The following is a 25,959-nucleotide window of genomic DNA, read 5'->3' as shown; positions in this document are numbered from 1 at the left end:
TTATCACAACCAAACATAACTGAAAAATATATTTATTAATTGTATGGAACACTGCAATTAAAGCTTCTGAGCCTCCAAGCTCATTTATAACTTCATTAATTTTATCACAATTAAATGTATTACCATGTGAGAGGAATGATATACATGAATCCAGGATTTTATGACACAAAATACGACACATTCCTCAACATAAATCAGCATTCAACTTGTACATAGAAATTGTACTGAAAACTTATCAACAGGTTTTTTTGTTTTGTTGATTTACTTATTTGCCCTGGAATTAAAGAAATATTCTCATCGTAGGCTTCAGTTTCACAAAATTTTTTCAGTCACCAAGTTCTGCAATTTCCTGGAATTTATTTATTGCTCTAATGTATGTGTGCCAAGTGGTAACACTGAACACTTCAACTACAACTACTTCTGTAACTACTGAGTAAAGATATAAAATTAATGAAACAGTTTCAGAAATTTCAAAGGTAAGCTGACATTTTAAAGCTCTGCAGGTCTTTATGATATGTATGTTACTGTTTCAAGGACATTACATTTTAATATTTTGTGTTTCCTCAACCATGGGGGCTCAAACACACATTTCCAATTTTTAAGCCTTACTACAGAACCAAACAACACTAGGTATTCATTCCAAAGGAATTAAGTGGATACAGAATTAAACCCTAAAGATTTTGTCCAACTTACATTATGCATGACATCAACAAATACATATGTGCAAGTACAGACTCACTAAAAATGAGATGAAATTTTTTTAAACACAACAAAAAGCAACCAACAGTTCCCAGAAAAGAAGTTATTTACACATCTAAAGAAAAAAAATCCTCTGGGAAAATAATCTAGCAGGGAATATTTTGATACATGACTATCAATATAAAAGTTTTGCAGTTCTGGATGTTTTCTAGAAAAATCTGCTAACAAATATTTTAGCTTTAAAAAATGTGAAGGAACAAGAATCTGTGCTTTTTAATATCAAATGAAGAGTAACAAACATACAATGTGTGTTGAGGTCTGACTTATCCATGCAATACCAACACATTATGATTTAATGAACAAATTTAAAAGATGCTAATTGCTTTTCTGCATTGATCTATTAATCTGACTATATGAGAAGCAAACAGGTCACATATCAACTTCAATCTTGCTCCCAGTCAGACTAAAGGAGACTTTTTTAAAATAGAAGGGCAAAAATTCCACATACATCTGGTTTCTCTAAATCATCTTAGGAAGAGAGTGAATTTTAAATTTCTAATTTCTAAATTTCTAGTTTTTCCCCCCTCTCCTTGTGAGAAAACATTTTTAACACCCTGTCTGCCATTCACCAACCACTTCTGCAATCACTGACGAGCCATCAGCACCCAGCAGATAGGGCTGAAGTTCCTTTTTTAAAAAACCAGCAGCCTGGAGCCAGGGAGGGGGAAGCTGTGCCTGGTGTGCACTGGGAGAGCTCAGGCAGCACCTCCTGCCCAGGGGCTGCCAGTGCCACAGAGCCTGAGCTGGCTGTGCACACACACAGCTCCAAACTGCTCCATCTGAGTGCAAATGCAAAGCTTTGGGGGCTTTAAGGGATATAAATCCACAACAAAACCATTCCTCGTTAGTTCATCTGTTTATGGTTCTTTCTACCCTTTGTTACAACAGCACAAAGCACAGGCAACAATTGGCAACACCCGATATTCCCCCAGCCTTGATACAAATTAATTACTGGGCACATTTCAAATCCCTGCCAGTTCAAATAATCCAGGACTACTTCTTTTCTAAAATCCAAATTCTAGAAAATAGAATGTGGTTTCCCTCCATGGGTGAGTCAAGTCTGTCAGAGGCCAAGGTAAAAGCTGTCACCTCTGCACCCCTGTGCTGCTCCTCTGTCCCCAGCAAGCTCCCAGCACTTGTGGGACCCAGAACTAACCTGACAAAAAACATCCTCTAGGGAAGCTTTTTTTCTAGTTTTGGTGAATTGATCAGTTTATTGTACACCAAACAATCACAAGAGCCCACTCAGTGCTAGTGGGGAGCAGAAAACAGAACACATCCCTTACACAACATCATAGGCTGAAACCTTGCCAAGAGCAGAAGTGATGTTGTAGCATTTAACAAAAAAATTAGGAAGTTACAGCTGAGCAATTAATCTTTGTACCTTACAGCAGGATTAGAATAATAAATACCAGTAGTTACTGTACAGTTAGTCTGCGGAATGACTGGCAGAAGCTCATTTGCTGTAAGATTGTGTCAAGTTTATTTGAGAAAAATAAGAGGTAATTTTTTTTCTTATTTGTTTTGACTTTCCACTTTGCTTCAGGGCATCTTTGTTTCAATCTAGTTCACAGCTCTATTTCTGAATGGACTGAAACAGATCTCTGTGCCATGAACAACATGGCACACATATTGAAACAAGCACCAACAGATGCTCCAAGGACAGTCTATGTACAGCCCCAAAATCTGTGAATGCACAGTACTAATTAGTGTGAACAGAGTTCTGCATATTAGAGCTTAAGCCATGGTTTGATTACTCCTAGTAGGTGTTAACAGATCTTCTGATTCTGAAATAAACACTGAAGAGAATACAGAAAAAAATGAAGACTATGGGGAATGGTAACAGAGTAAGTGTGTATCATATAAAAATACAAATATTCTGCATAACCAAGCATTCCAGTTTAGTTTGCACAGCTTCCTATGCAGCCATCACAGTGATAATGTGCATGCACAGTACAGTGCAAGATTGTTAAAGACATTCTTCAAGCAAAACCTAATTTGCTGTCATTACCTAATCTCAGGACTGGGAGGGGTTCTCTCAAGGTCTAGGAATGATCTGAAAGACATTTGTACAAACCATCTTTCTGTATGGCTTGTGAACATTAAAATCTCAGTCTGAAAGAACAAAACTTACATCTAGTTAGACAAAGAAATGTATGACTGGATGCTCCTGTCACCAACAGACAATTCACATCATATGGTCTTTTTAAAGAACCTTTCCAACTCCTATTTAGAACTACTCAGGGTCCTAAAACTGGTCCTGAACTAAATAAAACTCCTAAATTGTCAAAAATGCTGCTGATCTGCTCTCAAATGAGACCTGTGGTCCTTCTTTCTGACTGCCTATCTTGTTTACCTTTAAAAGGAAGGCCAAAGTCTTTAAGCACAATGATCAGGGGTTCTTAAACATTAACGTGGGGTTTGGTCCTCTTTTGAGCACTTTTGAGAAATGTTCAGTCAGATATTTCCATGATTTTCTAAGGAGACCTGGAGTCATTTTCATAAACATCTAAGTCTCAGCTTCCTTACTCTCCTTTGGTTCAGGGAATAAATCAAGACCTGATTTACCTGCTGCTTAAAATTCTGTGGAAGTTTGGTTAAAACTGTTCAGAGTGAGGATCCCAGGGCAGCTCCCACCTACCTGTCCACTTCTTGCAACCCCGAAGTAAGGTCAGGTTTTGGGGTTGAGGCAGAGGAGACCTGTGAGTGTTACAGCTTTAAAAGGGGAACTCTGTAATTTAGTTTTACATCGAGTCACACCTTCATCAAGAGATTAAAAAAAAACAAACCAGGATTCTCCAGAAAAATAGCCAAGCCAGGCAGAAACAAAAGTCAAAGGGAGCACAGAGCAGAGCACTGTTTGCAGAGCAGTCTTGCTGTAACTGTTAGAAAATACTCATGGCTATGGCTCTTCAGCCCCCTCATTTTCACAGCCACATCCTGCAGTTTCCACAGGACTGTGACTGTGGCAGCACAGTGAAGGAGGAATAAGATGCCCACTCTAATTAGCTGAAGTTCAGTGCAGGATTTTCAAAACGTCTCACAGGTATCTACCAGTAAAGTTTAAAAATCCAACCTGCCTAATATATGCCTGTGTAGGTGCTGAGCAAGTTGTAACAATTGTGTTTAACGAGAGGTTACAGTAAATCTCAGGAAAGTGTCACAACCTTGAATTTAAAAAAAAATAATCTTGATTTCTTACCATCATGAAACTTACCTGTGGATTTAATACCACATGAAACTGTTTCATTGTATGGGGGGAGCTGTACAAAAAAGAAATGAAACTTATTTAAAGGCAAAGCAAATCTATGAACACTTCATATCAGTTTCATATGAAACATCCAAATCCTTTAAAAAATAACATCATAACTGAGATTTGATTTTTGGAGAGGATGCCTTGAACTCATGCTTCTATATTTATCAAATCCCACACTGCAGCTTCAGGTGTCCTTGCAGATTACCACAAGTACTGAGAGAGAAAGATTATCTTGGTTACACACCACAGGCTCACCAACCTCTCAAGCAATTCACCTCCCAGCATCTTTCTTTAACTCATTTTATGATGAGGAACATATATCCTCTTTTTAGACAAAATCTGAAGACAGACCAAACTGAGAAAGGATGAAACAAACCTTTGCACAGCCAACAATCACATCTAAACCTTTTGACTCTCAGCCTTCTCCAGGGTGGCCCTTGGAATGTTTCAGCTCAGGTGGGTTCTTGAACACATTGATCAGCCCAAGCATGAAGCACCCACAGCACAGAGTGTGAGTAACTCCTGTACAAACACTGCCATCATTTTATGGACTCAGAGCTGACAGAACCTTTACCATGGTGTAACCACAGGTGGGCAATTCCTGACCCCCCTCACCTGCCCCTAAACCTCCTGAGCAGCTGAGAGTGCCTGCAGAACTGGCAGCCACTGCCACACTGCGTTCCAGCAGCTCCTGGAGAACGTGGAACTGGTTCTGCAGTGGGAGACACAACCCTGAGGGGACAGAGCAGCTTTACAATGCTGCTTTAAAATATAACTCCAATGCTGTAACAAATAAAAGATTTCTTTATTGAAGTTTTCAATTCCCTAAGCTACACATACTCACATATCACCTTTTTAATGCACTGCAGACACCAGTGCACCAGAAACAGCAAGAAAAATATTCCTGAAATTCCACTGCAAAAGTATTTAAAAAACCATATGCTGTAAATCCATTTACGAACCTCAATACATCTTAATATATCATCTTTTCAAGCCAAAAATGAGAATCAATGGGTCAAGCTCCATATTAATTTTGAACACAGGTTCAATATAATTTTACTTAGAGCTAAAACAATTACTCTAAATGTCTATAACAAACAGTCTATGATACACCGTGCAATTTTTGTTTTTATCCAAAGCAAAGACCTTCAGAGAATAAGAAGATTTCAAAAAAGCAGTCAGTCTCTTGGTCCCCAACGTATCTGATTAATCAACAGCACTCTTGCACAGCTGCCTTGCTCCATACACCTGGGTCATGTGAACCATCCCAGCCAACAGGTATGAGGCAGAACATGTGTCCAAAATGTCACATGTAAAAGGGACATTTTAGACAACAGAATCACTGGGTTGGAAGAGACCTTCAAGATCGAGTCCAAGCCAGCCTTAGCACCTCAACTAAACCCTGGCACCCAACACCACATCCAGGCTTTGTTAAACACACCCAGGGATGGGGACTCCACCACTTCCCCAGGCAGACAATTCCAGAACTTTATCACTTTTTCATTGAAAAACTTTTTCCTGATATCCAACCTATATTTCTCTTTCGCTTTAACTACTCCCTTGCCAGAGTCCCCTTGGGTGTGTGGTTAAGGGACCTCAGAGGGACAGCAGCACATGTGGGACTGTCCCCAGCAGGATGTGTGTCAAACATCACTGCAGCATTATCAGCTCTGGCTCGTCCTTCCTGAGTTTCACCCTGCCTTTTTCAGACCAATTTTTACACCAATTAGTGTAAAACTAATAAGCATCATTTTTATTTCATGATCCAGGTAATTAAAACATTGAAGTGAACCAGATCAAGGACAAACTTAAGGAACATTGTTCAACAGCTCTTTATTTTGTCAGCTAACCAGTAAGTGGTACACTGAGAAAATGAAGTCACACGGGTGCTGCTGCTGCAGGTTCATACTTTGAGAACAGCTCAAGAGATGACATTTTCATCATCCCCTAAGTAAGTGTTGAAAAAGCTGATGGGGGCACTTCAGGTGACACTACACAGGATGAAAATGTCCCACTGCTGTGACTGCAATTATGGTGGGAGAACAGCAGGGTCATCACAGCTAACAGGAATTACCTAAAGATCTTTTCTGCTACACAGCTCTCCCCCCAAAAAATAAATACTTTTTCCTTTCTGAATTCCCCTCACTCCTCACCCCACCCTATTCCCTTCGTGCCCTTTCATTGTTCAGCAGTTTATTACACTAATTACCCTTGGAAAATTAAGCTACAGGAAAGTAAGTCACATTAACAATGGCTTGTAAACTGTGACAAAAGGATTTCCCCATCTACAGCTCAAGTGTTTGTTTCCTTTATGTTGAGAGGGCAGGATGGAAGCATGACTGAAATGTCTGAATGGAAATGTCTGGAGGAAATACATGGAAATGGATCCAGAAGAAAATTATTTTTCAAGTCTGGAGATGAGGACAATGGGATAAAACTCCTCCCTATAAAGGAAAATGGTTTCATGATTGCCTACCAAGAACTACAGAGAATAAGAGGCTGCAATACTATGTGGGTATGTAATGAACTCCAACACACAAAGACAACTGTTCCCACTCTGTGGCTCTCTCTGTCACTAATTAGTTCATTATTAATGCATTTCTCAGACCTCACACACAGCCTTCTCTGTGAGCACAGCTCTGAGGGTCAGCAGTGCTCCACCTGGCCAAAAATATTAACAATCCTTGTGCTTCAAAAGGCTCCCAAGGCTTAGCAGCCCACCTTACAACCAAGAACTCTGCTGGGAAAGTTCTCACTATCCACCCCTTAAAAAATCCATCAGAACTGAGGTACAGGGCTGGAAAATTCATCATCAACACCCCACCACTACTGTCAGCTAGTCCAGCTCTGAAAGATGACAAGCAGAAAGTGGAATCATTAATTTGTGTCTAAAAATTGACTTAATATCCACATACATGGAAAGAAAACTACTGAATAAAATTTTCAGTTTGTAAATTAGCAAGCCAAGTGAATGACAAATATTTGTATTGTTGTATTTCAAATTCACACAAAGAGATGGAGCTTTCAAATGTTATTGCTAAAACAAGTTTAAAGTAGATCTTACCTCAACAGAGCATCGTGGAGTCACAAAGAACTGATTAAATTCATCAGGGCTGAACTCCCCAAAAATATACTAAAAATAAAAGAGAAGGATCTTTGTTAAAGAACTATTTATATTCAATACAAATCAATAAATTCATATTAAAATCCATTACTAGAATTCAGAAAGACCCATGTGATGGGAGTCAGAAACTCTACCCTGCATCCCAACTCCCATCGTGGCTCCTTCCTACATCTTTAGCCAAGAACCTTAGGCTCTGAAAGTGTAAGCAAAGCATTTTCCTTCAAATTCCCACTGGAGGTGATCACAAACTGCTCCTCATCCTGTGACCAGTTTAAAACCATGTTTGGGTGCAGCTGCATGAGTTCTTACAAGCCTCAGGCAAAGGCTGGTTTGCCTTCTAAACCCACCCCTCACCAAATGAGAAAAAAACCAAGAATGACTTCTCCAGAGTTGTGCTAAATGAGGAGTTACACATGACTAAGTGTACCTGAGGGCACAAAGAACTGAAACTGCTCAGGTGCAGGAAAATACACAAAGATCATCAATTCTGTTATTCCTGTGCCTGAAACTCTCCATACCAAACCTAAAATAAAGCATCTTTCCCCAACATTATCTTCCTGCACCTTTTCAGATACTTTGCATCTACTCTCTGAAAAAAGTACCTAATGAGACCACAAAGATAATTACACTAAAATGAGAAATTTAATTTACAGAAAACAAAAGACTGCCAATAAAAAAAGGCCTGAGCTGCTGCTATTTCACAGCACCTAGAAGTTTCTATAAACTTCCACTCCAGCTGTAATTGACTGAATAACACCCAAACATTCAGGACAGAGATGTTAGGACAGAAAAAAAAAGTTAAACAAGGAGCTGAATAAACTGACAAAACAGACAAAGAGGACTGCAAACACTCTTGGCATAAAGCAGGTCAGTCTGGCCCAGCACATCACAGCCCCCACTCCCATTTATCTCCATGTTCTCCCAGGGCCATTCTGGACAATTCTCTGCTCTCCTCCACCCTCCCACCAGCAAAGCTTTTTCAGCACTTTTGAGTCTTGCTCGTGGTAAATCTTTAGCTTGGCTCTACTGAGACACAACAAACCAGAGTGGGAGCTGAGCCAGAGAAAAGAATTCCTAAAATCTGGGAAATCATCTCTTCTGAAGTGCAGGCTGCTACCACACACTGCACACACAATAACCCAATCACAGGGGTTTTTTTCCAGACTTGAAGTGGTTTATTCCAATGGAACTTGCTGTTTACATGACTCACAGCCATCTACATTAATAAATCTCAAAGCTTAACTGAAAGCCAAATTCCACAGCAATTACAAACCATCTTTTTCTTACACAAAAAGTGATTTATACACACACCACTATCACGTGTGGCAGAGTGTGCCCATTTCAATGGCCTTCAGGTTTTTAAAAAAACTAGCAATGTAATCTGGTTTAGACTACAAACAACTCAAAGAGTCAAAACAAACTGGAACATCTGTGATTCAAAGAGTGAAGAACAGTTAAACATTTAATGCTTCAAAAACTCTTCCCTCAGCCAACTGCTGCCCACCAAGGGAGAATCCAACACCCAAACCCAACAGATCCCTAAATTGTACCCAATTCACAGCTCCTGGCACAGGACTCAGGCTTGGTTTATACTTTCAGTATAACCAAGGCATTTTTATTCAGCAACATATGAACTAGAATTTATCATAGTCCAAAAACAAATTGAAGAAAATCACTTGCTGACTCATCACTAAAATTATGTTTTAGGAGGTATTTTTGATGCTGTCATGCCACAGAACAAAACAATCATCTCAAGTGTAGTCTATTAAAAGTTATATAAATCCAACCCTAATTGCTCCATCTAATAATATAATACAGTCATTTTATTAACTAACATTTTTAAGCAAAGTATCACAGGCCTGGTATGTCTTTCTGAGCTTCTTTTTTAATGAGGAAACACGAGACAAAAATTGAACAAAGTGATCATTAATACTATAATAAATAACTGTTTTAATGGTATATTCATACAGAGAAATTTGTGTCTATGCAACTCTTCCTGTGGAATTTAAAATAGGACTTTAAATATTTACCAACATCTCATCCTAGTCAGACTAAAGCTCAAAAAACCTATCCCATTTGGCCTTGAAATAAACAGAATTTGCTCTGATTTGTTTTTATTTACCAATGCATATTTACACCAGCATTAAGTCAGCAGTTGAAAGATCCCTGCATGATAACTGAGAGAAATAATGTTTCAAAATAAACTTAGGGCCATGATGATATCAGTCCTTAAACTTAAGGCCTGATGACATTAAACCTGCCCAGTTTAACCAACCTCCTCTGCCTCCAGTCATCCTCATCTCTCCAGAAATAACTTCTGCAAACTGGACAGAATTTTCTACCCTTTTCGAGACACAACTGTGCACTTGAGTGAAAAAGAACTGTGATATCACATCCCTTGGCAAGTGTAACAACCCCTACCAGAAAAAGACAGGATTCAGAGGGGGAAGAAATGTATTTTAAGCAATTTCAAAGACACTGTAACTCCCTGCCTGCTGTCCATCCATCCATCCCAAGGAATGAGTGCACCTGGCACTCTACAAGTTACCTGTGTAAGAAAATACTTGTTTAGTTCCAAAACAGCATCAGCATTGCTGCAGTACTTACCCTGTACTATTAATTCAAAATTTTGAAGGTTTTACAGCACCCTAAATGCCCAAGTAATAAGAAATTCTAAGCAACAGACTAAAATCTAATAAAAAGCAGCACACCCTTACAAGAATAACCTCATTATCAGCATGAGCTTTTGGGGTTCTACTTGTTTGCACCCTCAAAATTACTCCTGTAACCTCAAAATTCTCAAAGTTGCCTTTTGTTCAAACTGACAAATAAAATCTAATGCTTGGAACATCAAACATTTAATTAAATTACTTACACAAGCTAATCACAGTCAGCATTAATTTCTCCCCCACTCTATAAATAACATTTTAACACATGCCAGAGATATATCAGCATGTGTTAAAAACTTGGCCAAACTAATTTCTGATGATTTCAATTCCAATTTTAGCATTTTCAAGTGTGTAAGAAACACACACCCATTACAACTGCATCAGACTGATGCCTTTAATGCCCAGCTAACCTGCCCCACGCTGTCCCAGTCTCTGGTCCTGTATGTCACAGCACCTCAAGGTCCTGCTTGGGGATAACAGACAGACTGCACAAGCTCCAAGAACAGTGGGAGTGAGCCACAGACAGCTCAGGGTCAGCCCTGGAGCAGGTGAGAGATTGTGCTGTGCTGGAGATAAGCTGCTTGTGCTGCTCCATCACTGCTGTGCCAAGGCAGCAACAGTGCAGCCTCTCACCTGCACCAACAACTGCACAGCCTGAGTGAAGGTCGGGCACTGCACGTGAGCACAGAGCTCACCTGGCCCAGGCAGCAACACCAATTCCCATCAGTAACACAATATCTGGCAACATACAAACCCAAAATATTTATAAATATTACCTGTGAAATCCTGAGGTTTAATAGCTCTACACAAATTTTAAGACAAAATGTGTATATATGTATTTCTCTAACGCTGTTTGACATTCAATTGCTGATTTCAAAAACTGTTTTTGATTTATAGCCTCAGACAAAAATGCAGCTGCTTGAAAATCACGTTAAACAGCAGTCAGTGGTGTCAGTGTTCACTCACAGGAGCACATGGATAAAGCTCAGGAGATCCAGTCTCACACCAAGACTGAATGTGGAAGAAAATCAAATGAGAACACTGGGAGAAAGTTCTGAAAATGTCCAACTGTAACGATATCCCCAGACTTACTTTTAAAGATATCTAATCCCTAAGAGGCTTAATGCAGTGCCATCTGCCCTCCCTCTCCTTTCAAACCCTCTCCACAGCCTTTCCCAGAGCTGTCTGTCTGTCCTGGCTCCTGGGAAGGAATCTCTGGTGGTTCTGGAGCAGGTATTTCACTGAACTCTGCAGAGCCACCACTGACCCTGCACTGAGTGTGCTCGAGGTCCCTCAGGACACCTCAGCCAGGGGAGTTTCATTTCTGTCACAGGTTAAAAGCAGCTCAGAACAGTATCAAACACACCCCAGTGACCTTCCACTTGCAACTGTATAAAAAACCAGATGGGAAATGCAAACCTCCTCTGGGGGGAGGCAGGGCTGTGTGGGAACAACAGGGCTCTGTGAATTCTTGCAAAGAGGGGATGAAACACATTACAGCTCTACCCCTGCTGCCTTTCTGATTCCTCACCAAGGCCACCAGACTTCTCCTCTGGGATGGGTGAACACCTCCAAACCCAAAACATACTGATGGATCTATTCCATTCTGCAATTGTCAGCAGTAACCCAATGTGACCATTTACCAGAGATGTACAGTGTTAAAAACCACACTAAACTTCCTATGATTTAACTAATGTGAACAAACATGCACCAACTTAATAAAATGCCTTGCTTACACTGCACAATCAAGTATTTATGGATTTTCCATACTGAGGTTCCATAACCAATCACACAAGTTCTGAACTTCTGTGTGTTTTCAAATGGGAATGTCTTCTTGCAGATGTCACATGTGCGAGACCAAAGATGAAAATAAAACTAACAATGCTTGAATAAACCTGAAAATGAGGTCGTTTTAGACAGCATATAACTAAAATCTTTCCCTTCAGATACTGACACTAACAACAACCAGCACATTAATTAAAGAAAAAACTGCAAAATTCAACATACTTTATGCAATTCTAAAATGGCATCTTTTCTCATGAAGCTGCTGGTGACATGGGTGTTCTAGCACTTCATATTTCATTTATTTGCCTTCTTTGCACCTATCAAGATTTTTTGCAATAAAATTTGGGCACTGAATGCAAAATATTGTCATACTCTTAGGACTATTAAAAAACCCACACAACTAAATTCTTAAAAATAACCAAAGAACCAGTTAAAACTGTAGTTCTGAAATGCCTCCTGTGCAACTGGAGAATAAAAAAGAGCTGCATCTTCACTCTCTCCTCCAAGCTAAAATTTTAAGATTAGAATATTATAAAAATACTCTGCAGATGAGTATATTCTTTAAAGTGTAACATTTTTGAAATATGTATTTCTATAATACAAGTTAGGAACATTGAATGGATGAGACTATTAAAGCTGGAGTTTCCAGCTCACTCCTGATCCTCTGGCACGAATTTCCATGTTCAGTCTGACATGCTGCAAGGAATCAAGTTCCCTGCATTGAATCCCTGCCTCCCAACATTCATTCTCTTCAGAAAAATACTCATGTTAAACACCCTCCTTAGAGCAAATCCCAAATCCTGCTGATTGTCAGCCCCTGGTGTTTCCAGTCACAACAAAACTGGAATCAGTTTCTAACTTAATCTCTCCAATGTGATTACAGCAGTGTAACATCCAGCTGCACTCCAGGAGATTCTACAGCACTTGGAACAAATCATTTCATCAATAACATCCCCTTTACATCTTCAAGATATTATCTGCAGCTAGATTTTAACATAAATTACATAAAATGAATTAACCAAACAAATCCATCCAGGAAGATTTGTTTTCTACCACTCAGGAATGAAAGTAAAATACTTATATATTTGTGTAATAACTCTGATCGCTAGGCAACATCTTAACTATGCAGATAAAAGCAGCAGCAACACAACTAATTTCAAGGAAGGGGGGGTAAAGACCCCAAAGGGTTAAAATACCTGACCTGCAAGCTCTGCCCATGCTGACTGGTTTGTGCTGTGGTCCCCCTAAGCACTTGAAAAAGGAATGCTAATGTTAGCCCAGTGCCTGGAATGAAATCTCCACTGGTGTTCCTGCCTAGCAGCACAAAGGCTGTCCTGCAGGAATAAAAGGAGGGTGAGTACGTGTTCCACAGCTGCTTGTCCTAGAAAAATAGGTAGAAATAGCACTGCTGCTGCATCATCATCATCCTGGGATCACCTGTGCTGCAAGAAAGCCAGGGAAATGAAGTGTCAACTTTGGCTTTCAGAAAGCATTAACGTGGCTTTCATCTACCACCCAACAGCTTCAGATCTTCAGACAAATTAGTTTAAGCTGCAAATACTCCCACTTCAAGTGCTTTTCCATAAAGGAGTTAAAAATACAGCTTTTACAGCTGGATTATTCCGTGCCACCACTAAATGTCTCAGCAGAAGGCCAAACAAGTCAAACTAGTTCACATTTGAACTGAAATGATGAAATAGCTGATGTATAGCCTAAGCTATACTTATATATATATATTATATATATAATCTTGGCCACCAAGTTACTCCTACAAAGTGGATTTACTCTTACAGCTCTGGGACAGGCTGCAGCAGAGCAGGAAAAGGAAGCATTCAGACAGAAGTGTGTTTTCTGGCAAGGAAAAAAAGGCACATGCATATGACTGCACTCGGGGTTTATTAGCAGAGAAAACACTCTCCCATTAGTCATCCCTGCAGCAAACAAGGCATTGCTTCCTCACCCTTTACTTCTCTCCCAATTTCTCAAGGTTTTTTTATGGAAAATGTAGGAAAAAGCAGCCTTTCCCACAGGTTGTCCTTTCCTCTGAGCTGAAATTCATCAAGTCTTACTACACAGATGATTACTTAACTGGAGACAAGGTTTTACAAACTAACAAATCTCAAGAAACATTTTACTGAAATGCTTTTAAAAGCACGGACAAAATTGTGAAACTGAAAAACAGGTTTGCTGTTTGGGCTTTTTATAGATTTTGAATTTGCACCCAGCATCCCATAACCAGGAGCTATGAAAACCACTGGCCATGTATTTACAGCTGTACCACAGCCTAAACAGTATTTCAGGCAAAGCATGTGTCAATATACCCTCTTTACCAAAAAATAAAGTTGACTTTTATAAACACAAACATATGCAAATGAAGCCACACTTGAAGGTGGAGCAGTTGCATATTAAAACTTTTAACAGCTGAAAATGCAACAAATCACAAGCAAACTCTCAGTGAAGCTGCCAGTCCTTTACCATTAGCCTGCAGCTCAAAACTAGAACATTAACACATCTCCATAGTGCCTGGAGAAAGATCAGAACTAGGTAAATGTAGGTCACCTAAGCCCATGAGTCAGTGCAACTCCTCCTGCCCACCATTTAAGCTATCAAAGGCTCAAAAATATAGTGCATGATCAAACCTTTCCTTTCCCCCCTCTAATTCAGGAGTTTTTTGGGTGTTATTACAGAATTCTTACAGCTAAAGAAAGTTACAGATTCTCTATATGTTTCACATAAATTAATCTGACAGGTTTTATTCCTTCATAAAAAAAAAATAGAATTCTCATGCTCAAAAAGTCATTTTCTGGTCAGAGGAAAAGGCAGATCTCTGGCTAGCAGGGAAGCACAGTTGTGATTGTCACATTACTGGAAGGACAGGTTTCATGACCAAATGACCCCTTCCAGCCTGATGTAGTTAAGGGAGCACAATGTGAATCTCAGCAGTTTATCCTGAATATTGCAACTCAAATACTCACAAAAGCAGAGCAGGTTGTACTTTTTTTATCAATTATATAACGTACTTCAAATCAAAGCAACAAACTGAACAACAACCATAGAAAATCCTGCCAAAAGACAAGCCAATTTCTTACACCCAAACAAGTTCTGTTTATGCATGCTCCTCATTCTATTTCAAATAATGAGGTGCCTGTTGGCACTCCTCTATTTCAAACAGCAGCTGCCACAAAGTGCATCCAGCCCAAGGAAGTTTTCTATAAAATGGTCAGTGTAGTGAGCAGGGGAGAGAAAAAGGGAGTTCAAGAATAAAAACCAACCCATGTCACACAGACACCACTGCATTTCTGAGTGAGCTGCTCCACAAAGACTCCTTATCTTCCCATGTCAGGACTGCATCAGCAGAAAACCTCTGCTGCTTGACACCTCAGATTTGCCCCAGCTGATATTTTTCTGTTCCACAAAACAACACAGAGAAAGCCCACCAAAACAGGCATGATCTTATTTTGTAAATAATCACGGCATAAGGAGGGCAGTGCAACTGTAGTACATGAAGACAAAGCAATGGCCCCTGACAGGAGAACTGTAGCCATATTTTATATACAACTTTTAATTTGCATCCTGTGGCACAGCATGGTGTTCTTGATGAGAAAAGTCCTTCCCTGCACCTTCCCTACCGCAGGAATACCTGCAAAGTGCATTCCAGGCAACAGGGAGAGGGAGGTAACTGAATTGTGAGAGGTGATTACATCAACTCTTGGCTCTGTGGAGAGCAAAAGAAGGAATTTCTGACACCTTTCCACCACCACTACAAACCCACAGAACATCTGCCTGTGATAAAGAGAAGTAGTAACATTTTCCTATCTGTTTTCTTGCTATGTTAAAACTAAATACAAGCCAAACAAAAATACTTTCCTATCATTACCTCCCAGCTGGCAGTCCTCACAAATATCAAATGAAAAAGAAATACTTCCCAAACGGGGAGACTGGTCCTTCCTCAGTTCTGAATTCAAGCACAACCACTGAGGAAGGAGCAGTCTCCCTGTTTGGGAAGTTATTTCTTTTGGTGGTTGGTAAAAAACCTCTGGCCAAGGCTCTATCTCCTCACACCCTCTAAAAGTTTGGAAACACCAGCTCCAGGCTGGCTGCTCATAACTCAGCAAACACATTTATTCAAGCTCTGCAGGCTCATCTTGCACTGAACTAGCTACTGAGTCTATGTGCAAATTGGAAACTCTCCCTATAATGAAGAACAAAAATAATTAAGACTTGCATTATTCTGATTTACCACTGCATGATAAGCTGTGAGGAGAGAGAAGCTGGAACATGAAGTTCCTCAAGAACACAGCCAGTTTAACTACTCTTTATTACAGGTGGAGCAGGCAAAACAATCCCTCAGTAATTTTATCTAATACTTCCCAGCAGAAAACCCTTAGTGCTGGCCTTTTTTTTTTTTCTCTGCCAAGCTAAAATCATTAGAGCTGCAACCTTCAGTGGGATGAAGTTCCAAGAACATGATGGTAAAATCTGTTCTGCATCTGGAGAACACTGCTTGGGCCACATTAAATAGCAAACTGCCTTGAAACACCTCACAGCTGTCCACCCAAGTTCCAGGCACGTTCCATAAATCCACCTTCTTCTGTGGTTTACAAAATCTTTATTTAGCAGCCACGATCCTGAAGGATTGTCTTCCACAAGCTTCTCTCAGTTCCTCAAGGTGGAAAAGCAGCACATGCATCTCCCCCTGCCATCCCCAGAGCCTGCAGCATCCAGGAGCCAGCACATTCCTCCCCTGGCCAGGCAGGAACAAAGCCTGGCTTTCCCGGAATGGCTTCCAGCTCAGAAACTGCAGCGCTGCTTGGCACTGCCCTGCTACTGCAAAGCTTTTCTTCTCTTCTTACTATGTCTGAATTTACCTCACAGGCTGCTTTTATCCTTCAAATCCATGGTTTAAAGAAATAAAACCAACAGATCTAGACTTGGATGAGGTTATTAAAAAGAAAAAATCAGAAGTAGAGCTCTAGGAGTAAAAAGTGCAAGAATCTGAGTTTTAAGAAATGAAACAGATTAAATATGGGCACATTTTAAGAAGTTCAAAAATATTACAATTGGCTTGATGAGGCCAAAGATGAGGAACAAGAGTTAAATGAAGAGCTGACAAAGGATCTGAAGTTATTAGCAGAGATAGCAAAGGAGAAAAAAAGAAATTGAGAATGGGTTTTGTGCCTCCCAGACCACTCTCCCTTCCAAAAGCTGAACTATCACCCAAGATTCTGGAGTCATGTAATCCTTCTGTGGCTATGAGGAATCCCTAACTCAGCTCCAGCAGTTTGTATCTTACATTCCCTCTCTTGTGAGCTCCTCCATGTGCCTGGACAGTGAGTGCCCTCTCCATGCAAGTGAAGGTGCCAACCTTGCAAATACAGCAGCCAATATTCAGGATGGCACCCTATTATCTTAAATATGCAAAATACACTAAAATTATGCTTCTAAAATACAGCAATCAAAAGCAAAGCTGCAAAATTCAGACTGCTTGTATCTTCATTAGATTCCCACTAGTTTGTGTATGTTTGATATTTTCTTTGCTTATTTCCACTACTCTGATCTTCACAGAGGACAAATACCCCAAAGGATCCATACAGACCCATCCAAGAGAACCATTCCACCCTGGGCAGTGAGGGGATTGCTGTTCCTATTTGTCAAGCAAGCTGGAAAATATAGTGGAATATAAAGAAAAGCAGGGAAAATAATGCACAGCCTCTGAATTACTGCAGCTAAACACTGTGGAAAACTAAAATCTCTCTCTAACAGCACCTCAGCAAACGAGTCACCCACACAATGCTTTTCACAAGCAATTACTCAGGGCAGGATTTAGGGTGGCTAAGATTAGGTGAGGCAAAAATTAGCTATCTGGACTCCATCCTGACAAGGAACACAGATTAGCACTTTTGGAAAGCAGCTAAGCCCACCTGCCCAGGACTCATGTGTCTCTTTTGATGGCCTAACTTCACATCTCAACCCTAACTTTTTGAAGAGTGGAATGCTTAGGACATTTTGCTGAATTCACAATCTCATCTCTTCTCCACAGGCTGAATGGTCATCAAGGTGATTACTGTCAAATTGAGGAAAAATTATCCAGATGATTTTTAAATTTATTTTTTCCACTGGTGGAAGGAATGTTAAGGAACTGAGGAACCACTGTCAAGCAGAATATACAAGTGCCCAGGAACAAGGAAGAATGAGACTTTCCCCTCTGCGAGTTGTGACCTGCCAAAAATGGGTTATCTCACAGAGAAACAGCCAAAAATAAACCAGAGAATATGTGAAAAACACAATGATTGGTAAATGACTCATGGGGATCACAGAAATGAAACACAACTACCACTACAGAAGAAAGGCTCCAATATTGTATGTTCTTTAGCAGTTGAAGTTTCAGCACTAGTTCTGCAGAGGTTCTTGCTGTGTTTTCTGCAGGAACTCCAGCCCCTTCAGGACTCCACCAGGTGACACACATGGATGTGGGATGTCCTGTGAGGACACCATCCCATGTTCTGATTCCCAGCACATTCTCAGCCATCCACCTCCTCCATCAGCCCAACACGTGGCAGGTGGAAACCTGCAAGGATCTGGCAAAGCCTGTGACAGCAACTTTGTATTTTCAAGGGGTTTGCAAGTTAAAATGAAAATTGGGACACCACACATATGCCACCGCCTCCCGAGACAGTTTTAGAGCTTAAGTATCTGCAAAACAATTTTATGTAGATGCAACATAGCTGTTTAAAGAAATGCACAGATTAATACACTGCTGCCACCAAACCCCAAACAGTAAGCATAATAAGCACTCATACTTTCAAGTGACAGCATTAAAAATTGGGTATGAGTATGGCAGTAGGTATACTGCAAGAAAAAAAAAGAAATCTTAAATGGTCAAAGTTAAGTAGCTCATTTCAAAAAACTACCACTGATAATGCTGCTGCCTTATGTCTTTCCTTGTACAACATCTTCTGTCAGCATTCAGAATTCTTTTGCACATATGAATGAACAGAATGCACAAAACAGCACTCCAGATATTTCCCAACACATTTAGTCTCAAAGATACTGAAATTCTTTGGCTTTCTGAAGGTAAAAAAGCGATTAAACCAGAATATCCTGACAAACTGATAAAGCCCCAATGCTAAGGGAGCACAGCACACTCACAGCTCCCTGGGTACCCTCCATGCAGGCAGCAGTTGAGTCACCACTTCCTTGGCCTGCTCATCCAGGTGCCTCAGAGCAGGAATATCGACAGCAGCAGGAGCACAGGCAGCTCTGCTCTGGCCTTCAGCTGCCTCAGTGCAGGGACAGAGGCAGGAGCAGCTCTGTCTGCAGTGTCCCTGCTCTCACCACAGCTCCACCAGCTCCTCTGCAGCTCCAGCTCTCCTGTCCCTCATCCATCCATGGCTTTGGAGACCCCACAGAAGTGCCACCCAATTGTCATCTGGCCCACAGTGCAGGCAGGGCTGAGCAAGGATGATGAAACCACACCCTGAACCCTCACACTTCTGCACACTCTGAACCTGTGAGACTTTCCACTTTCAAATAACACCAATTCAGGCAGTTTTTGGAAGAACATGCTTCTCATGGGTCTGTTCATTGCCTCCTTTGCTCCCAAATCTAATTAAGAGATCTTGCAAATCATAATGACATTCAGTAAAGCAAGGAATAACTCACACAATTGTTCAAAATGATTGTTTTGCAAATAAGGCAGAAAACACAAACTAAATCAGTTTCTATTTTCTAGTTCAAGTTTCACATTAGTGATGTCTGCCATTATCAAATACTGCTGGCTACTCAGTAAACACACTGGATGTGTGCATCACCTGCCAATAAGCAGTAGTTCACTAATTCTAAGCATTTTTTATTTCAAGCTGTCACAAAATAAATAAATTTAGAGCACACACACTTAAAATTAGTTTGCATACCAAATGGCTAAAAAACACCTTAGCTCTTAGCATATCTCTTTCCTAACCATAAAAATCCATGAGGAATTCAGATCAATTATGAAGTCACAGAGGCTGCACAGCTGCTGGGCAGGAGGGACCCCTCAGAGCCCCTGGCACCCACCACTGCCAGCAGCACAAAGCCAAGGGGAAAATGTGCACAGCTGCCCTCCCACACCTCTGCAGGCTCAGCACTGATCAGAACCTGGGGACATCTCTATTCCAAGGATGTGATCACATCAAATCAGAAAATCATATCAGCCTTAATGTGACCATCATTAGTGCCAAGTGTAATACACATCCACTGCCTTTATCCTCTCCAACTGAGGAAACTCAGCTCTGGCAATACCTGGAACACCACAGCAGCATCTGCCACCTGCACTCTGCAACAAGAGTGGCCACCACAACCCAGTGACCACCACAATTCAGTGGCCACCACAATTCTGCACTATGTCAGGACTACAGTGAAGTTCAAGAGACTGAGACCATGAGCCTGCTGACAGGAACAAATTCAACAGCTTTATTTCTTCTGCTCTGAAAGCTGACTGCTCCTCTTTCACACTTCTGACTCTGCTGCACTTACATTTTCTGTTGCTTGCAACGTCAGGATGACAATTTTATATATTTTATTCTTGCCTGCTCTGAAAGCACACCAACTGCATAAACTCTTTTCCCATTTTTGTTGTTTCAAGTTCTGTTAGGGAGTTCTCACTATGTGTGATTATATGTGGGAGCCTAAACTTCTTGTTAAGGGCAATGGTCTATGGTCACAGCCCTTAACTGAGAAGAAAGTGAGTACTGCCTAAGTGGAAATTGCCTCCATAAGTTGTCTTTGACTTTTTTCCAACTTTGTATCAATTAAACACAGTGCTCCACAGACATTTTCAAACAGTTGTGGTTTTGGTTTTGTATCCCAAAGGCAGCAGCAGAACAGAAAGTGAGGTTTTCCATGCTGTAAGGACATCAGAGTGCTATTTCTTACTTTCTTTGGTCAGCTAGCTATTATTAGAACCCATAAGATTTAATGGATAGACTAAGTAAAGTGGAACTCAAGAGAACTTGATTCTTTTTGCAATTCAGCTGTTACCTGTGCTGACAATGACTCTTCTCCTTTCTGCTTGACTTCCCTCTCCTTTTCACCCTATCTACTCATATTTAAAATGACAAGGCCATCCCACACTATGTGCCAGCCTCATTTTGAACGGAATACCCTCCCTAAGTAACATGGTCCAAAACCATTATTTGAATACAACTAATCTAACTGCCTGCCTCTACCATTAACAAATTAACTGAACTTTTTCCACTTCCCTCTCCATGCAGCCTAAAGCTTGCACCAAGAATTTAAGGGATTATCAGTATTTTACCTATTTTAACAGGTTGCTGTAGTACCTACAAAGACATCACACTCCAACAAGACAAAACATTTTCAGAGCAGAAGCCTTCACTTCTTTGTATGAATGATACACGACTTCTGTATTTTGAGTTACAGTGGCAAATCCACTGCCAGCCTGCAACATTCATGGGGAAAAATGAGGCAGGAAATCTGTGAATCACTACAGCAGGCTCTAAATGTTGTATGAAAAAACATGCCCAGTGCACTGGGGGAATAACTCAGCTATTTCTGCTGATCTACTCAGTGGAGTTCAAACAAAATAAGAAGTCTTTCTTACACAGAATTCTTTGAAGAAAACCTACTTTCCTGCATGTTTTTTTAAAAATGCATCTTTTCACACAACCTTGAGAGACATGCTCTTCTTTACAGCTTCTTACAGATGGTGCATTTTTCTCTTCCACCTCAAAGCTGAGCCTCACTTGGGGTATTTACTTTTTTAACAAAGTAAAATAATTTCAGATCCCTTAAGGGGTTTTCCAGTTTGTGTTAACATTACCCTGGATGGCAGCTCATCTATATCCCTTTCTTTCCTACTACAATTCCAATGCAAATAACACACAGTGCTTCAGTTAAAGCTTCCATCCATGATATGAATTCACATACAATGCTAGCAGCAGCAAATTCTCCCAACTGCTCCTGCACATTTCTTTCCTATGGCACTGACATTGGTGGCTACCACAGAACCTCAACAAGCCTTTCTTGATTTGAAGAACAGATGTTTTTTCACAAGGGGTATGATTCAAAGAAGCCTTGCACAAACACTTTGTTAGGGCTACTGTGATTTACTTACACAGGTGAAGAAAAACAGACCTTGTAGCACACACTGAAGATCAATAAATTGTACGCTGTCAAACAAGGAGGAAAAGTTCTTACACATATTTAAAATATCAGGAATATCTGGAAATAAATTAGGTATTAGAGAGTCAAATACAAAATGAAAAGACGAATGTACTTCAAAGTTTTACCCTATTAAAGCACTAATGAATATATTAACATGAGCACAAACAAAACAGAATCCTTTAAAGTGTTTTAAAAATAACCAACACAGCCCCATTATTGGAAATACTTAAAACACAGTCTTAAATACCTATGGCACAATTTCATAAAACAAAAAGAGGGTTCAGAACCCCAATTTTAAAATATCAGACTATTCTATTATGGAATGTCTGAATATACAAACACACACATGTACACACACACACTTTTTCACCACAAAGCATAACCCTTTGTTCCCTAATCCCCAGTTGTATGTTTAATGATCACACATAAAACACTTCCATCAAAAAGAAAAACCGCAGTTCCAGCATGTTTAATTCTTTGGAAATGAACATCTACATTGCTGAAATGGCATTAGAGTGACAAATGACTATAATCCAATGGCCCAAGGCCAGCAACTTCTATTCTAACAGATTTGGCAGTTTTGTACGACACAGCATGTTGTGTGTCGATCACTAAACAGAAATGAGACTGCTCAGTTTACCTACAAACAAAATCCCACTTAACTTTACAAGTATTTTAACAGCTACACGAATGCAAAGACCAGTGTGTCTGAGCAACTGCCTACAGAAACTGGATTTATTAATAGGTAAATGGCTGGATCCATTCTAAGAAGTCTCCAGATCAGTGCTATAGTCTAGAATGCACAGAATAAATAGCAGTGATTCACAAAACCTGTGGGTTTTAGCCTATTTGCATGCTGCCATATAGTTCCAAATTTAAGTTCTATGTCAGTTTTCCCAGACTTCCTTTTTTTAAGTCAACCAACCCACATTCACCCACTTCACTCAGTGTGGATTCACCATTCACATTTTAGAAAGGCAAATGATCCCTTCTGGCTACCGAAACTCCCAGCTCCAGCTGCAGCCTGAATTCCCAAGATCACGGAAGCCTGGAATAACTGCTCACTCCATGGGCAAAAGATGAGCCCAGACCCTTCTGAGCAATGAAAAAGAAGTGGGGAGAGACAAATCCAGCTTCTTCAGCCCTTTAAACACACGACAGCAACAGAGCAGCAGCAGCAAGATGGGGCACTCTCACACCTCCCTCCAATTCCACTCCCCAGCAGCCCTTTCCCACAACCACGTTTTATTTTGTGTTCAGGGTGTCCCCCATATCTTCAGTGAATTTACAAACCTGACAAAATCCAACTGCCCCATCCCCAAACGTTTCTTTCTGCCCATGAGGACACTCCAACATTACACATATGCGCACAAGAAACTCATCCAGCTGCATAACAACCATTTTTTGGACATTATTTTCGAGACATCGATTTCCTAATCACCACAAACATCAGGCAAGACACTGCAAAGGCAGCACAGCACAAATGCCTGCAGGCTGCTGCCTTTTTTTTTCTTTTTTTTTTTTTTTTTGTCTTCTAGAAAGAGTCCTGGCTTAAGGAAACATCAAGCTACACCCTGGCAGGGAGCAGCCCTCCAAGCCGGCCATAAAAGAGGCAGTTTGCAGTGCAGTGTTTCAGGGAGTCAGGTTGCATGCCATGTTCGAGTTCCAGTTCTTCTGGTTGCCAGGCCAGACACAACCTGGGTGAGGATGAGCAGCTTAGGAGCTTGTTCAGCTTTTTTTTTTCTCAGCTCAAACCCGCCTGGTTTTCACTTCAGCTGGGTTTGGGGCCAACGTGGTACGCTTAAAATGGCACCGAGTTCATTTGACACCACAGTAATGGTGGAAGGACAAAACAAGCATAAATGATTCATTCTGCTATGGTATCCTTTCTTCTGCTTAACTTGTTTTCACAGGATTTACAAATGATGCCTCTGTATTAATTCTTTCTATGAAAAACAATAGAAAAAGTGGCTAAAATAACTGTTTATACAGTTCCTACAGAGTTTTAGTCTTTCCAAACAGGGAAATAGTTTTTAAGCTGTCTTTTTTTTTTTTTTTAAGAGATTTTTAGATGCCCTTGATGACAAGTGGTTTTAACTAGATCAGCTTAACATCTTTAGTGTCATGGAGCAATACAGCAGGTTCACTTGTAGCTCACCTTAAAAAAAGGACAGATTGTGAATACAGTCAGCACACACCCAGCAGACCCACACAACACTTAAACCTCTCAGGAGATGATTATGAAACAGTGCCATGGAACAGAGGTACAAACACCAGCAAGAGCTGAACTGTGCTACCAAACACTTCTGTGCTCGCTGAGCTGGCCACCCAAAATCAATGGAAATATTCGATATGATGGGGCTTCAGGAGTCATTTGTCACAATGTGCAAACTGACTGATGAATTATTTCTGCCCACTATTCCATGAATCCATCCATGGCAGAAATCTGACTCTGCATTTCAGCTGGAGGAGCAGCAGGATTTCCTTGAAGATGTTTTTTCCCCCGTGTGACAAAAAAATGCCTCAATGAAGGTACACCCAAATTAGAGATCTGGAAGAAGAACACACTTTTGTCTACTTCTGCATCATGACATGAACATAATGACTCAATAATCTTCTTTATCTTCTACTCAGAACAGGCAACTTTTATCAAAACTGCCTTATTTTTTCTACTGATCTGTAACACTATCACCCTAAAACAAAAAGGAAACACCTTACACATATAAAACTGCATCCTGAGCTTATCTTCAGGATTTCATCCCAAAGGCTCCAAAACATTGTTACCTTAATTCAACATCCCAGCTTCTGGAAGATGTGCTCACATAAATCCCAGACAGCATCTCAATAAACTGGTTAAATTTGAAAAAAAACCAAAACCAGGTTGTGTTTAGTAACATGGACAAAGCATTAGCTAAGCAGTATTTTACAGACGTGCTTCCAAAATATGTATGTTTCACATTATATGCAAACTATCTAATACAAATAATATATTATAACTTCAGCAGCAACCTCACGAGACCTAAAATCCACCTTTACCTACAGGGGGGATGATTTAAAATAGTCTGTGCTCAAGTTGCTACTAAAGATGAATTTACAGCCCAGTTTTAATTTCAGCAACAGAGCACTTCACCATAAACTAAATCAGCATAATATTTTTTGTTTTAAAGTATACTAATGTAATTATGTACAGAACAAAACAAATCCTTAACTCCTCCAAATCGTGAGAAAAGCTGCATTTTAAACACCAAACTCGTTAAACTGACCACATGCAAGGCTGAGGGGGGAGAAAGCAGGGATTGAAACAACTCTTGAGTTGAATATTTCTGAAACAACATTGAATCCTTCTGATGTATCTGCATTCCAAAAATCATTCACCGAGACAGTAAAAAAATGTCGAAAAGTGAGTGAGTTTCCTTCACTTTGAAATAAAACTTGTAGGACACAAAATTCTAAAATTAGTCGTAAATTTGAAACAAACTCCAGACACTGCAGCTGCCTTAAGAACACCCACGTTAACAAAAGCACTCACGTTTTTCTCTCAAACATAAATAAATCAAGCTGGACCAGAAATGTCGGTATAGTTTTCACCAATTACGAACTTTTGAAAATGGAAATACCAGTGCCACCAGTACACATCTTCATTTGATAGGTAACTGAACTTCATTGAGAAAAAGAAAGAAAACAAAATCTACAGAACTTATAGTAAAGCATCACCCTGTTCAAAATGACTTACTTTATATGAAACGTGCTTTCTATGACAGAAGACACGGATCCTTAACAAAATTACTTTTAACGCTACCACACTTTTCTAAACTTTATTATTTGCTAAACAACAAAGTTGCTCTAAGTCTTGCAAATAAAACACTCCAAAGCTCCACACGCTTTTCCTGACATTCGTGCTTTCAAACTCTTTGGGAGAAAAACCTTAAGGGAAAGAAACAGCGAAGCGAACCCATTCAATCATTCGCTCTAAGCACACACTGGATTAGCCCAGGAACCGAGCTGTAAACTTCCAGCGAAAAACCACCACGACTGCAGTTTTTTTTCCACTCGGTGCACAAATGTCCGGGGCTGGTTCAGCCAGTGGGATCCAGGGAATCCGCACACGCATCCCCGTGCACGGCGATCTTGCAACACTCAGCCCTTTGCACCCCGATGCGCCGGGGTTTAGCGAGTGTTTGGGCGGGGGGGAGGGGGGAGGA

At 40.3% G+C, this 25,959-nt stretch overlaps 1 protein-coding gene across 1 annotated transcript in view; it reads right to left on the bottom strand.

Moving 5' to 3' along the window:
- The window catches only part of USP10 (ubiquitin specific peptidase 10), a 47,983-nt gene that overhangs the window by 20,838 nt on the left and 1,186 nt on the right, over positions 1 to 25,959 (bottom strand). Inside the window, exons 2-3 of the mRNA XM_005424795.3 lie at positions 7,080 to 7,148; positions 3,977 to 4,022 (exon numbers count right to left, since the gene is read on the bottom strand). Coding sequence (XP_005424852.1) covers positions 3,977 to 4,022; positions 7,080 to 7,148 — 115 coding nt within the window. The remainder of the gene's footprint in view (positions 1 to 3,976; positions 4,023 to 7,079; positions 7,149 to 25,959) is intronic.

The sequence above is a fragment of the Geospiza fortis genome, unplaced genomic scaffold (assembly GCF_000277835.1).
Source record: "Geospiza fortis unplaced genomic scaffold, GeoFor_1.0 scaffold102, whole genome shotgun sequence".
In the NCBI taxonomy this organism is placed as follows: Eukaryota; Metazoa; Chordata; class Aves; order Passeriformes; family Thraupidae; genus Geospiza; species Geospiza fortis.
Note: the sequence above shows the minus strand (reverse complement) of the source record. Positions and strands in the feature narration are given on the sequence as shown.